The sequence below is a fragment of the Hydra viridissima genome, unplaced genomic scaffold (assembly GCF_058129835.1).
Source record: "Hydra viridissima isolate aposymbiotic clone 2 unplaced genomic scaffold, HvirCarnegie_v1 scaffold_16, whole genome shotgun sequence".
NCBI classification, from domain to species: Eukaryota; Metazoa; Cnidaria; class Hydrozoa; order Anthoathecata; family Hydridae; genus Hydra; species Hydra viridissima.
In genome coordinates this window covers 4342403-4357232 of record NW_028324315.1, presented here as the reverse complement: position 1 = coordinate 4357232, position 14830 = coordinate 4342403, and the positions used below count along the sequence as shown (strand labels likewise).

The window sequence follows — 14830 nt, the reverse complement described above, 5'->3', positions numbered from 1 at the left end:
CGCATGTAGCATTCATGCTGTGACGATATAGAACAATTTTGAATTCTTTGAGTGCTATTTCCACTAAAGACATTAGTCCGATTTCATCAGCTGACGCGAAAGACAAGCTACGGTTCATCATTAATTGAATAATTGATTTACATCAACTTCCAGCTTAATTTGTTGAATTAGTTGAATCTCATCGCCATTTCGATTCCTCATAACTAATTCAACTAGTTCGATTTAGTATGCTTTTTCTTTGTGTTTTCGAAGGCGACCTTTAACGTTGCTTTACTTGCTTTCGTAAAATTTTTTGCACATTTTACATTTTCCTTGTTCTTTATCAATTTCAAATTGACTTTTTACTTTTGATTATGCAATAAATTATTCTCCATATTTGACTTTAAATCATAAGGTAAACGAAAAAAGTGACCAAAAAAAAAAAATATTCCATTGTCAATTCAAACCACTGGACAACCGGTTAATAAAACCGTGTTAACCAGCAAAAATGAATAGTTCGTTTAATAATCGTCTTTTAATACAGTTCGGTGATAAATTCAATGATAAATTTTGGCCGGAAATTTTCTTGCGGTTAAAATCGTATTTTGACTATTGCTTGAAATTGTCGGTTGTGCTACGGTTAATCTATTTTAATGCGAGGCATAGCGCTGGTGAAAAATTCAATTTTTAACATAATTTCTTTTGACCATACATTATTCGACCCTATCTTTCTGTTGCGATATTTTCAATTCTGGGACGTAATTAATCAGTCTGGCATAGAATTATTTTTAATTCCTTTATGCTGTAGATCATTCGATCATAGAATTTTATGCTGTAAAAGACCCAAGACAACTTTGTTTGTAGGGTTTTAAAAGTCGTATGAAGAATAATTGATTGCGAAAAAGTAACAAGCTCGTTAACATAATTTTCATTATACTCTTCCAACTGAAATGCGCTAAGTTTTAGATCGATTTTTTTTCTCTTCAAAAATATGAAACAGCATGTCTCAGACAAAATTATACCAAAACATGTTGATAGAAAATAATTCAGACATAAAATTATCAAAGTATATGGATGGACAGTATGATTCGGGCATATTTTATGTCGGCAGAAAATGTTTTAGACATAAAATTGTCAAAATATGTAGATGACTGTTTTAAATTGACGGAAAATATCGACAGATCTGCCAGACATATCGTAACAACTCTGAAAACAGATATCAAGAATGCTTCATTGGTCCTTTTATCAATAGGAAAATTTTTTACACACTGGCATAATCACGGCTAACAATTTATTACCCAATAGCTAATTAAATTTCACATCGAATTTGGAGTAAATTAAAGATTTCGCCGATTTCTTTGATTACCTGAGATTAGACTAAAATCTTAGAAATCCAAGATTAAATTTATGATAGAGTTCAAATCGTTTGATTTAGAAGATAGACAACATTTCATAGCTGTTAATACTTAAAATAAAATTATCATTGTAAAGTAGTGTATGCAGCACACCAAACCATGAATACTTTTTAAACCTCAAATTTGAATTCAGAAAAGAGACAAGCTTTGTTGGTATAATTCTTTTAATTTGAATCTTTTTTCACAACCTAAATAAAATAAACCCAACAAAAGATTATCATTTATGAGAATGAGAAACACAAAAATATTAATCAGAAAATTAACAAAAATAAATACCTGTGTAGCTATTCGATCCATATCTCTTCGACCAGTTGAAGTCAAGATTCGTCCACCGGTTGCATCTTTAGAAACTAGTTTAAGACCTTCTAGCGATTGCAAGACCTTTCGTGCTACTGATGCTGATCCCAAACAAGCATGAGATGGTTTTGTTCCATTTCTTTGTGAGCGACCATATATTTTACGGATGGCACCAACACCAAGATTTGGTCTTAAGTAAATATGACGTGCAACAGCTGCAGCACGGATATAGAACCAATCAGGATCAGAAGGTCCAAGCTCACAAGCTTTTGAAGTTTTGACTATCTCAGCAAATTCAGGTACCTTTAATTTGTTATTTCTTTAAATAGACAAAAAGGATATATGAATATTAGTTTACAGACTAAACTTTAAAACAACTTTTATAAACATCTTTTTATCTTTATTACCAAAAAAAATATCTTCAAACAGTTTCTTGAAATTGCTGTTATAAATTTAGGCACTACTTAACTCCCCCCCCCCCCCATTTTATGATTCTGATAGAGTATTTTATGCTGATTAAAAATCGTATAAAACATGGGTCTCAAAATTAATGGAAAGCATTCTTAACTGAAGTTGAAAGTACAAAACTATATGACAAATCCCTAATACTCGCCATCTTGAATAAACTAACATTACAGTTGATTTTGTTCTCAAAAGCAAAAAATTGCCAGCCTGATTTTTATTATAAAAAATGTTTTTTTTTGGATTATTGTAGGTGCAGAAATTTTTACCGAGTGTAATTAGATATACAAACAAGCTATATAACATCTTGTGAAACATGTGATTCCTACTTGAGAATTTTATTTTTATAGAAGAATATAAGACTATTTTTTAAATAAAAATTTGTATTATTAAAAAAAAAAAAAAAAAAGTAATAGAAAAGATGAACTTTTATTGAATAATAAAAATGGAATTATTTAACTGTTTTTGCAAAAAATTTTCTTAATTAAAATGTGTGGCTATGAAAATAGCCAATTTAAATTAGCGAGATCCAAGGCAATAGCGCTACTGTGCTTGTTTGTTGGAGAAACACAATAAGTATTTTGAAACACTCCTTTTTGTATGACAGACACAATGAAAATAAGTTTTTACAGGGGATTAACTTGAAGTATTAAAAAAAGTCCATAGTTTTAAATATATTTACTTTGCTAATAAACAACTTTAATTGTTTTAAAAATCATTTAAGTATATAATCAATAAAAGAATTTTTCAACTTATTCCATAAAAACATTTGAAGATATTCTAGACAACTAAGTAAGAGCCCAAGTGAAAACATATTGGCAGGATAATTTAAATGTGAATGAATTCTCATGTTCAATTATTCGAAGTCTTCATTATGATAAAATAAAAACTAGGTTGTGAATACTTTGAAAAGATAACTTTTAGACAAAAAAAAAAAATATCACTATTCATGATGGTAAATATTAGGGATTTGTTGTATAATTTAGTAATTTACTACTTTCAATTTCAATTTAGAGCTCTTTTCATTGATTTTGAGACCCTTATTACGATTCTTAATAAGCATAAAATTCTCTATCATAATGAATCATAAAATTAGGAGAGGGGGGAGGGTAAGAAAGTCAAGTAGGGCCTATATTTATTGGATAATTTACAGATAACAAATTTTCTCAGAGCTTGAGAGAGAGATAACTGAGCAAGTAATATTGATGAAAATGAAGAGCCATACAAAATTATACTTACTTTTTTAGGTAAGCAGCAAAAGCCACTACAAATTGCTGTGGGCTGACATCTTTTACAGTTACTCCAGGCATCTAATTAAAAAAAGCAACATTTTAAAAAATTACAAGTTACAAGTAGCAGCCAGTTATTACAGTAACATTAAAAGTAAAAACCACAAGGTTAGAGATATTCAAAAATATTTGAAAAGCTTTTAACAGAACCCTAAAATATTATTAATAGTCCAAAGAGTATAAAAGTACACATGAATAATATTTTCTGGTTTTTTAGCTTTGGACTTCTCATTCTAAACAAAGTAATACATGAACTTCGGCTGCTTAGTAATTTTATAAATATGCAAAATCAATCGCTGTACATTTTCCCGCCAGAAAATCTCAAACTTTAGTTCGAGTTTGATTCAGTGTCATTAAATTGTTAGTGTTGTTGCTGTTTCTTGATAATGTTGAAACAATATTTCAAATCTTATATACACGTTTTTTTACAACTAATTTTAATTGCATAATATAACTTAGTGTTAATAATACTTAGTGTTAGTTTTTAAACAGGACGTAAATAACAAGAAGGTTATACAAACCACGAGACTCTGATAAACCCATACATATTTATAAAGAACCTTTAGGTGATTAAGTTAATAAGTTTAAAAATTATTTTTTTTTATGTTTATCAAATATGGCTGAGTGAAGCTAAAAAACACCACATAACTGTTTTTGTTTTGAAGACATACTCTTTTTATATATACATTAAGAGATACATCTATATTTAACACAAAAAACGAGATATCTTAAATGTGTTAAAAGAGCATTCAATTAATAAAGACAAAAGTGAATTCCTATATAAATTAATAATTTTACAAATTAAGAACTAGAGAGGAAACAGTAGCGCAAGTCACCTTGATCCTATTCGATTCACTGGCGGTGACACGATTCGTAAATGTAAGAAAAGAGCGTGAGATATATGGATTCCATTTTGAACATTAAAACCCATTCTTCTTTATTAAGCAAAAGTGCATACTTTAAACTTTAGTTTTTTATTTATAATATGAAGCGTAAAATAGTAAAAAAAACATCCTAAATTCTTTAAAAATATGTTTAAATAAAATTATTAAAATATAACATTCCTTTTATGAAAATAGTGTAATATATTTTCACAAGCAGTAAGTCTGTAAATTTAAAATTTACTTAAACTTTCTCGGCTTCCGTCTAATAACTACGTGATGAAAGTATGTAAATATCCGTTAAATGTAACGTTATGATCATTTAAACTTTATACGCAAGAAATACGCATCTTAATACAATTACAATATTTATAGTCTCATAGCAATTTAATAAAAGGTCTTTGGTGTTTATCTGACAAAGATAATAAAAAAAATATCACTGTTATAAAATCTTCTAAGTATACCACCAAACTCTTTATTCAACTTACGTACAAATCACTAAGCTTCTTATAAAAATTTATGTTTGTAAACTATTATCATGTCTTTGCAATATCACACAATTATATGGTGTTTCGTCTGCTATTGTACTGTAAATCATAATATGTTATTACCAATTACGAGGTAAAATAAAGGTATAGTTTATCTTACTCGTAAAAGAGTTTTTTTTTTTTTTTTGTAACTACAAACCTCTCAGCTTACTTTCAACGTTTTAAGACCAGTTATACAACATGAACTTCATTTGTATCCTCTTTTATTTAGTTTTAAAGGGTTTTATGAGTCTATGGTACCAAAGTTCAAGTAGTTTTGTTTATTGGTTTGTCAAACAAATCTTATTTTTCATTACATAGCAAAGAGTTGTATTAAAATAGATGTATATAAATCAAAAAACACAATAAAGACTCATAAAGAAACCATAAAGGTTATCATTTACTTCTAATGGTTATTGTTAAATAGACAGGAAAATTAAAGTTTGATTATAATATGTGTATTGATTTCTGAACTCAAAAAGCTATTTTAAATGTGATAATGTTTTTTAAAAAGATCATTTGACTAAAAGTGGAATTAGTGTTACTATGTTCAACTAATATTTCAATCACTTTACTTTATCACATATTATCTTAATAGTATTTTTTCAGTTTCTTCAATGTCATAAAATGAGTAAGGGCCTCTATTTTATTTCAGTCACAATTTGTAGTTGTTTCTCTCTTTTACAATAATTAAATTTTATCCTGTAGCTGATTCTTTACCATTGATGTACAAATTTTTTATCCAAAACTTAATTTTCAATTCTAAAACTTCTTTTATAGGTAAAGTTAGTTTTTTATACTTCAAGGTTTTAACAATAGAAGTTCTTAAAGTTTGTAATTTTCTTTTAGAATTGTCATAAAAACATCATGCTATGAATATTGTTAAGCCATCAGTTTTTGGTTTCTTATGTGGTATTCGAGATTCTTTCTTAGGTATTGGAGTTGTGGTCAACATTGATGACGAACAAGCAAATAATAACCGTCCTTCTGTAAGACATAGTATTAGAGACTCAAGGAATGAGAAGAAGTATGTACATTATTGATTGTAAAAAAATTGGCAAATGTTTAGAGAGAAAGTTTTGTATGTGTACAGATCCTATCAGAGATAGGGGAGGGGGAAGGAAAAAAAGATATCCTGACCTGAGCCTAGGTATCTTTCTAATTTAGAAGTTCAGTTTTTACAGATTAGGCATGTGAAATTTGGCAAACCCTTTCAAAGCCACCTTGCATGTACACTCCTGCTTAAAAGTAATCACCCACCAAATAAATCAAATATTTTTCACATAAATAACTCTTAAAAGTTTAACTCAGTTGATGTGAGTGATAAACACATTGGTTAAAATAAATTTAATTATCGTTGTTAAATAGTAATTTTTCTGTGTGTCCACCTTAATCTTTGAATAATACTTTATAAACTCTGGGCATCCTGCTAATCAAATTAGTTAATGTGTCCTTTGAAATTTTAAACACATTTCCTTGCAGAATACTCCTTAAAGGTTCCCTAACTGTAGGGGCACAATTTCCTTACCTATCTGACCAACACATCCCATAATAGCTCAATTGAGTTCAAAGGTAGTAGTTTAATTGAGTTCAATCTAAAGCTTCTAGCATTTCTTGTTTATTTATGTATTTAAATAATTTTAACATGGATTGTATGAGTGTTTAGAATCATTATGCTGTAAAATAAATCTTGTCCCAAGAATAGCAAGTCTGGATAGCAACACTTCATTTTCCTGGTATTACTTCACTATTACTTGTTTAATAATTTATTAGTATCTTTCTTCATTATTCCATTTTATTTTTGAGTATTACCAACTGTATTGCCATGAAAAAAAAACGTTTTACACCACCTCCATGTTTGATAAAAGAGAAAAGCCTTGGTTGATCCTTTTTATTAAATATAACTTCCCCTGCTGGTACTCAACTTTTGGAGTCAAAAGTTCCAAACCTAAAGTTCATCATTTCATATTTGTGTAGTTTAGCCCATGGTAACCTCGCCTGCTTATTAATCGTGCATAAAATTGGCTTTCTTACTAACACTCTACCATGAAGACTCAGTTTTTTCAACTTCTCTTTAACTATTAGCACAATGACTGGTTTAACCCTCTAAAAGTTTAACTGCAAAGTTATTTCAGATGCATTCAGATGATTATTTTGTTTATTAGTAGCTAAAACTTTCTAAAAGTGACACAACACAAGAAATACTATACTTATGTAACCTTCATTTATTTGAAAGTAGTTTTAAATCTTGTCACTAAGTAGCAAAAAAAAGTACTGAAGAGGCTGAGTTAAAATTTTGGTCTTAAAAGATTATAAAATCCAGTATATTTTTATTCTTTGAGTTTTTGTTGATTCACTAACTTCTGTATTTAAAGGCCAACATTGAGTTATAACATAGATAGAGTTAATATTAGTACATAGATTTGAAATAAGAACAACATAAAAATGATTTTAAAAATCAAAGACATAAATCTCAAATATATATAATGTCAAACAAAATGTGGATGGGCAAATAATTATGAGCAGCAGTGTATAAGCTATAAAGTAAATATCTTTTTAAAGTTAGTATATAACACATGTATGCTTAAAAAGAAAGTACAGTAAATTTGCATGTAAAGTTAGTGCAGTACATATAAATAAAGATAGCATTTATATTTGTTAAGTCAGCACAGTACACATGTATGTTTAGCATAGTGCACATGTATGTTTAGAAAAGCAAAGGTTTTACCAATGATTGCCCAATGTTGCTTCTTAAATGGAGGTTTGTTATTGGTAAACATTTTAAAATATTTATATGGTTATATTTACATGGTTATTCCTTGATTCTATGAAAGTATGGTACCTCTCTCTCTCTCTCTCTCTCTCTCTCTCTCTCTATATATATATATATATATATATATATATATATATATATATATATATATATATATATATATATATATATATATATATATATATATATATTAGGTATATGATAAATTTTAAATCAATTAGCCTGGGGTTCTTAATGATGAACTTTTGCCTATAAGTCACAGAAATGACATTGATTTCACCATACCTTGAAAAAACTTCCCGCACCTAAGACAGTTTCATATTTAACCATACAACACATAGCGGCCCAAAGGCTATTAATTATAATATGTCAGCTTTATATACAATACACATGAGAAATGCATGAGAATGAGTACCTACACTGTCCTACAGCATTTGTAGTGATGTTAATAATCTTTCAGATTTGTGTATTAGTATTAATAAATTTACAGTTTAGATATTTGTTTGTTCTGCAAGAAGAACGAATGTCCTCCATCAAATTTGCAGCTCTCTCGGCTACTATGTTGCCTTCTTCCAGTGGGTAGAGAAGCATTTCACAGCTTTGGAACATTTAAGTTGGGATATTGCTGACAGCAGGTCTTCATAAGCCGCCTCTGCATAGTGTTGTTTTGAAAACCAGGACCGCCACCATGTAGTTGCAACAAAATTGCAAGTTATCCTCAGCTGTTCTCACCAGTTTGGAAGAATGAAAAATGCAATAAGCACAAAAATGCCTCTTGAGTTCCACCTGGCATTGTGCAGTGATGGCAGCTTGTGCCATTTGATACGAGGCCATTTTGCCTCATTTTTGTAAAACTTGTATGCTTCACAAAGCTGAAAAAGAAATTTAAAGTCATGTCTCCAGCCAAGGTTCTCATACTCTGCTACCACTGCTGTGCCCTTGTAGGCATTTTTTAGATCATCATAATGCTCCATAATCTCATCAATAAATTTGTAGTTAATGTTAGGCGACTGTGACTGTATAGGAAAAAAGAAATGCAACACATGTCGTAGAACAAGATCAAGAATGTGGTGTTGGCAGCTGATGTATTGAGGTTCATCGAATCCCTTATCTTGAAATGTTTTCTGAAGCTTGGCTACAACTCCATTCTTGCCACCAGTATTTACAGCTGTTGTGTCAGAGATGATCATCAAAATACTATTCCATGCATTGTAATCATCAAGTAGGTCCTGTAGTGCTTTATATATGTTTGCAGAGGATCCACTGTCACAAACCAAAATGCCAAGTTTTAATGTTCTTTTGTCATTTTTCAAGCACGCAACTTGGTACTCAGTCTTGTCAATTTTCTTACCATCAAAATGCAAAGAAAATTTCTCTTCAGAGATTGTTTGACACCAGACTCCAGACTGTGATGGTGTTGGGACACAAACTCCATCCTCAGCCAGACTTTGAAGCACCCGTGACATTTTTCTGGTTGACAAAGAGTGACTAGACACTAGTTTGGAAGCAGACTTAGTTGACTGGCGTGTTGCACGCTTTCTGGGAGATTCTCCTGGAACTGCCTCCGAGTCACCACTGCTACTTCCTTCCTCAGAATCCTCACCATTGCAGGAAAGTGGTACGGAGATTGGTTTGTCGAGGGTTCTGATGTGCTTTTGGCCCTTTTTGATGGATGGATTGTTGACATAGGAGCCACTTTCATAGTTCTATATCCCACCCTGCCATCTGATTCAATTTGTACTTTGTACAGTTGTTTGTCCTCACTACAAAGCCAATTTCCATCTGGTTTTGTTATATCGAACAGATGAGCAAGAATTTCTTCAAATACTGCTTTTGGTCTCTTTCTGTGTTTCTCAAATGATGTGATAAGTTTGTCAACATTAGCAGACACTTGTTGTTTGGAAAGAACAGGAAAATTAAACTTCTGCCAAAGATTCATCAATTCCTCAGATATTTTTGTTAGTCGATCACGTCGTCCTTTCAATTCATCAAAGAGTCCCAAGAATCTTCCAACGATATCTCTGTTGGAAGGCATTTTACACAATTTGTCGCTCATATCCTGTTTTACCTTTGGTATATTAGGATGGCGCATCGTGCTTGATTTCAAATTTTGTGTCCACATTTCACCAGCTGCTTCCACTGCTGATTTTGACTTTTTACTTTTAAAGGACATATTTTCAAAGCACTAAACAGCAGATCTTGCAAATTAATACTGCAAATAAACAAAAAATTTTTGAATGATATGAACAACTATGCAATATACAATATTATATTTACAGTTTTAAAAATCAAAGTCAAGCATAAGGAAGTAAGAACAGGGAACAAATTCAAGTGAAAAATCGAAAAAGTTAAAAGTGGTGAGGTGCTTGGTGCGGGAGGTTTTTTTGTGATCCAATGAAATAAACCTCAAAACAGTGATCTATTGGTAAAAGTTCATCAAATGCAACATCAGGAAAATTAAAATTTTGAAAAAAGTTTCTTTGTCATATACCTAATATATATATATATATATATAGAAAATACAATGAAGGATGACAACTTTGTTGGTACTTAAAGTTTTATGCCTTTCAGCAATCATTAGCCATGAAATAGTATTTCAATGCTGATGATGGCTGAAAGGCATGAAACTTTAATTACCATAAATGGTTGTAATATCTTTGTTTTGCATACATAGCCATAGATTTAGATTTTGATTTAGATATACTTTTTTAAATTTTCATTTATAGCTTAGTGTGGTGCTTTTTGAATATTGTGTAGTTCCTGCAGTTAAATATCTCATGACATTTGTAACTGGTAAGTTTGTTTTTCTTCTCATGAGTTCCCCAATGCTGTTCCCAATCTTTTTTTGCAATTTTATATTTTTTCTTTTTCAACACAAATTTTTAATGGCAATTTTAATACTTTTGGATTTAGATGAAATTTAGGTTAAGTTTCCAAATTTAACTAAACAATGGCATCTTTTTTTTTCATTTTCATAGCTTTGTTAATGAAAAATCAAGGTCAGCAAAGTACAATTTGGTCATGGCTCGAACCATCTATGACCTACACATTTAAGTACTTGTGGGTGGTTCCTTTATTCTGGTTATGTAAAATACTTAACTGTTTTTGGTTCTTGGTGAGCAACCATGAAGTATTTTTATAGCAAACATTCCAAGTTTTCTCTTTTTCTATCCACACATGATATTAAAATAGAAAACTATTGGTTGCTTTATTAAATATATAAAATGGTTGCTGTGTGAAATTGTTTTTGTTCTTGATTTTTACAACGTTTTAAAATTGAGCTCATTTTGATGTATTTTACTAAATCTTTTTTGTTATGCACAGGAAATAGCTGATGTAGCTTACAGAAAGAAATTGGGAAGACCAGTAACTTCTCTTGTTTCAACCAAAGAAAGGTTTAATCTTTTATCATTATTTTATCTATTTTTTTTTTCTTTCTTTTTTAATTCATAAAATCTGCTAAAACAAAAGTGCATATCTCTGATTTTGGTAACATTTTATTGCACTAATGTTAAATAAATTTTCATTTAGTTTTTTTAAAGTATTGAGCAAAATGTTAGCTGATTTTTTGTTCAGCATACAAGTTGAAGTTCTCTTTCTAATGCAGGTAAATTATGCTTTTGATGGTTATTGATCAAAGTGCTTAAAGTTGCTAAAATACTTTAAACAGCTTTAAGTTAGTAAAGTTGTAATCAGTTTTTTCTATATTTATTTCCTTATTCACACAATTAACCTTTTTGTTTGTCTTAATACATTTGTTGATTATTGTATTGCAATGTATAAATGGTCAAAATTATCCTTATTGTTGTCTGAGGAAGCAAAAAAGCATGTATTTCTCATTCTGAGCACTATTTACACAAGAACCTGAAAAGTGTATTTAATAACATCAGCAGTATTTGTGCAACGCTGCATAAATTATTAAAAAATATAATTAACAGATAGTTAAAGAATAAATTATACTGTCAGTGTTGACCAACTGGGAGTACTTTTCACTACTGATAAAAATATTGCTTTTTTTTTTTTTAACAAGTTTAGTGCAAGTAGGAAATAAAGTTAAGTAAGTTGAAAATAAATGGTAAAATAGTTGCAGCATGGAAATTAATTGAAAGAAAATGTGAAAGAAATTGCATTATGAAGTCCATTTTTAAAAATGCAAATGGAAATTTGGCTCAATAAAGATCTTAGAATTGCAACCAATACTAATGTAATTGAATATAATTGCTTTGACCACACTATTCAATATGTTGTTTAGAATACAATTTAAGACACAGGAATGAAAAAGTTTTTTATAAAGTGTTTAAGTCTTGGTGTAAAAATCCATTGAAGCTTTTTAGCAGCCAATAATATAGATAACATTTTTGAAGCTAAAAAATTCAAATTCAACAAGCTTGTTCTTCAAGTGCTCACAAAAGTTTACTTGTTTTTTTTTTTTTTGCATCAAATATATTTTGAGCTTAAAAGACAGTACTCTCAACTTAACATCCTGCAAAAATAAACTTGGTAACTAAGTACATTGATCAGTCTCTAGCAAATGAAGTTGTCTTTGTCATAAGCAAGTAATGAGATGTTCCGTTCCAATAGATAATAGATTAATAGATTAAGTTGCCAATAATAATTAGTACACTCCAGCTGCTTCAGCAAACTCTAGAAGAGTTTTTTTCTACAGCTTGTAATATTGTCACTTTTAGAAAAACCTCTGTGTTGATAATATTGAACAGCTGATATCCACTGAAAATATTTGTTTATGACCATGTTCTTAAGTATGTGTGTATATATACATACATACATACATACATACATACATACATACATACATACATACATACATACATACATACATACATACATACATACATACATACATACATACATATATGAAGACCACACTGGAAAAACGATCAAGCTACATTTTTATTGTTTTGAGTAAATTAGATTTTAAACTTCAAAACACCATAGCTCACACCATAGCTCACTTATTTATTAAGTTAAATATCTGTGTAATTTGATCGGTTTTCTAGTTATATAGTCAATTATTATATAGTTAAACTGCAGCCGAATATTAGAGCATCCCGCCATCGGAAATTACGTAAATGCGTATATTTCCGATGTGAGAAATAGTTTATAAAGGTGACTCCGATGTGATTTAATCCTTTTATTTTCCGATATTTTCCGATGGTTTGTGGTGGCTTGCAAAATTTTGCTGTAATTTTGCGAAAACTTCGTAATTATAGATAAATACATCGTAAATACCACAATATTACGAGTTAACACTTTAAATACGATTTATTGTGAAATTACGCGAAAATATCGTACGATAATGCGTAAATCTCGAAATATATCGGAGAGTGCGTGAAATTCTCCCCATCGGCCTCGGACTACATCGCACCTCTGATGTGATACCATTCCTCACCATCGCATTACATCGGAGTCACCTTTATAAACTATTTCTCACATCGGAATTTATGCATTTACGCAATTTCTGATGGCGGGATGCTCTACCGAATATAACGGGGAAAAACCCAAAAAAAACTAAAATGTAGCTTGATCGTTTTTCCAGTGTGGTCTTCATATATATATTAAATGTTTACTTTTTTGATTTTATTTAATAAATATTTTAACTTCGGACTTCGCTTTAACTGCAATATATTGCAATATGAACAGTTTTGAGTTTTTCTAGGACAGACCATTATTTTGATATCACAGTTTTCCTATTTTAGAACATATATTTGTGTATTTTTCAATAACTTTGACCATTTCTTTTATTTTGTAAGAATACAATTTTATAAATATTGTTCTGCTTAACAATATTATTTTTAAAATTTAGGCACAATTAGTTGGGTTGATTCCCATTGTTGGCCCTACGCTATCTTTCATTCATATGGCTCTTTTATATTCTCTTTATGCATTTGAGTATACCTGGACAAATCTAGGTGCAGCTTTGCTTTTTTTTTTGAAGGTTTTTTAATGTAGTTGCTAATAACAAAATAGTGAACTGGGGAGAGAGGGTTAAAGTTTTTAAAAGCTTTTCTTTCTCTTTTCTTTGATAGAAGTTTTCTTTTCAGGATGGAATGTAGTAAAACGTTTAGCATATATTGAAAACAATTGGCCGTACTTTGTTGGTTTTGGCACATTGTTAACTGCACTGACAAATATTTCTTCATCAACAGTCATTAGGTAAACCTTTTTTGTGTTTTGAGTTTTTAAGTTTAAAAATTGAAACAAATCTCATCTAAAAGATTTAATCCCCGCCTCCTTTATTTATTATTTTTCCCTTTTGTCTGCTTTTTATTCTATGATGTAATAGGTTTTTCCACTTATTTGCTTTTTATCTATTTTTCTCCCTTTATTTATTCTATTTTCTCCCTTTATTTTCTCCCCTTACCTTTTCTTTTTTCTCTTTTTTTTTTTTTTTTTATAGTGCTTGTATTTTTGGCATTGTCTTCCCTGTGTTTATACTTAGTGGGTTAGAAGCACAACCCGTGCTTGATGGGTAATACTTTTGTGCGGTGATTTTATTGATGCGTTTTTAACTTTATTTACAAACTTACCGATTAAATGTTTTGTAATTTATCAGGAGATTTCCTCTGAGGCTGTTCTCGTTCGTTATTTGGTTAACTAACAGGACATTTCTTTTGAAATCAAGAATCATTCCTTGAAGCAAATATGGCGCGGGATGGCATATTAAGAAATTTATTATAGATGGAATTAGAAATTTTCATTCAATTTTTTTTAATGAATTTGAATTTGTATTATATATTAAATTTTGAACTAAGTTTCAAAAATAAAAGCGAAAAATATTTTTGGATTTCTTCAGTTTCAAAAGGTTTTTTTTTCTCGAATTTAGAAAGTCACAGGTTTCTTTTTATGATTCAAGAAATATATCCCTTATTCTTTGTCTACGAAAAAAATCACTCTGCAAAAGCATTTGTGTGTGAATGACCAATCGGGCCTTGTTATTGTTTTAACTCTTTATTTTAATGTCTCCTTTTATCTGAGTTCTATATTTGGATTGCTCAGTGGCAAATCACAATGATTAAAAATCATGAATATGACTTACTACAAATGTCTGATAGCGGTTTTGTTGCTAAAACCCTTAATTAGATTTTTTCAATTTATGAAAATTTTAATGTGAAAGAATTTAACAAGAGCTTCTTGAAGTTCAGTTTGTTTTTTTTTTGTTTTTTTTTTTTTTTTTTGATAAAATTTC

At 29.8% G+C, this 14830-nt stretch overlaps 3 protein-coding genes across 5 annotated transcripts in view; 1 reads left to right on the top strand and 2 right to left on the bottom strand.

Annotated features, from left to right (window-relative positions):
• LOC149877590 (uncharacterized) overlaps window positions 1-14830 on the bottom strand; it is a 375375-nt gene that overhangs the window by 59687 nt on the left and 300858 nt on the right. The window lies entirely within an intron of this gene.
• Window positions 1541-4417, bottom strand: LOC149877610 (small ribosomal subunit protein eS19-like). Its single transcript, XM_090074360.1, has 4 exons — window positions 4279-4417; window positions 3393-3463; window positions 1671-2010; window positions 1541-1582 (listed from the first exon to the last, which is right to left on the bottom strand). The coding sequence occupies exons 2-4, from the start codon at window positions 3461-3463 to the stop codon at window positions 1559-1561; spliced, it is 435 nt and encodes a 144-aa protein (XP_089930486.1). The 5' UTR covers window positions 4279-4417; the 3' UTR covers window positions 1541-1558.
• On the top strand, window positions 4640-14445 carry LOC145181791 (etoposide-induced protein 2.4 homolog). Of its 3 annotated transcripts, none has more exons than XM_080056952.2 (10): window positions 4640-5877; window positions 7562-7622; window positions 10350-10416; window positions 10602-10738; window positions 10948-11018; window positions 11155-11230; window positions 13448-13553; window positions 13686-13797; window positions 14042-14113; window positions 14198-14445. In XM_080056952.2, exons 1-10 carry the CDS (start codon window positions 5723-5725, stop codon window positions 14277-14279), a joined length of 939 nt encoding a protein of 312 aa, XP_079913078.2. In that variant the 5' UTR covers window positions 4640-5722; the 3' UTR covers window positions 14280-14445. The 3 variants fall into 3 exon arrangements, with proteins under 3 accessions (XP_079913078.2, XP_079913079.2, XP_089930299.1); XM_080056953.2 differs by having other exon boundaries at window positions 5698-5877; window positions 7562-7611; XM_090074173.1 differs by lacking the exon at window positions 7562-7622 and having other exon boundaries at window positions 5698-5877.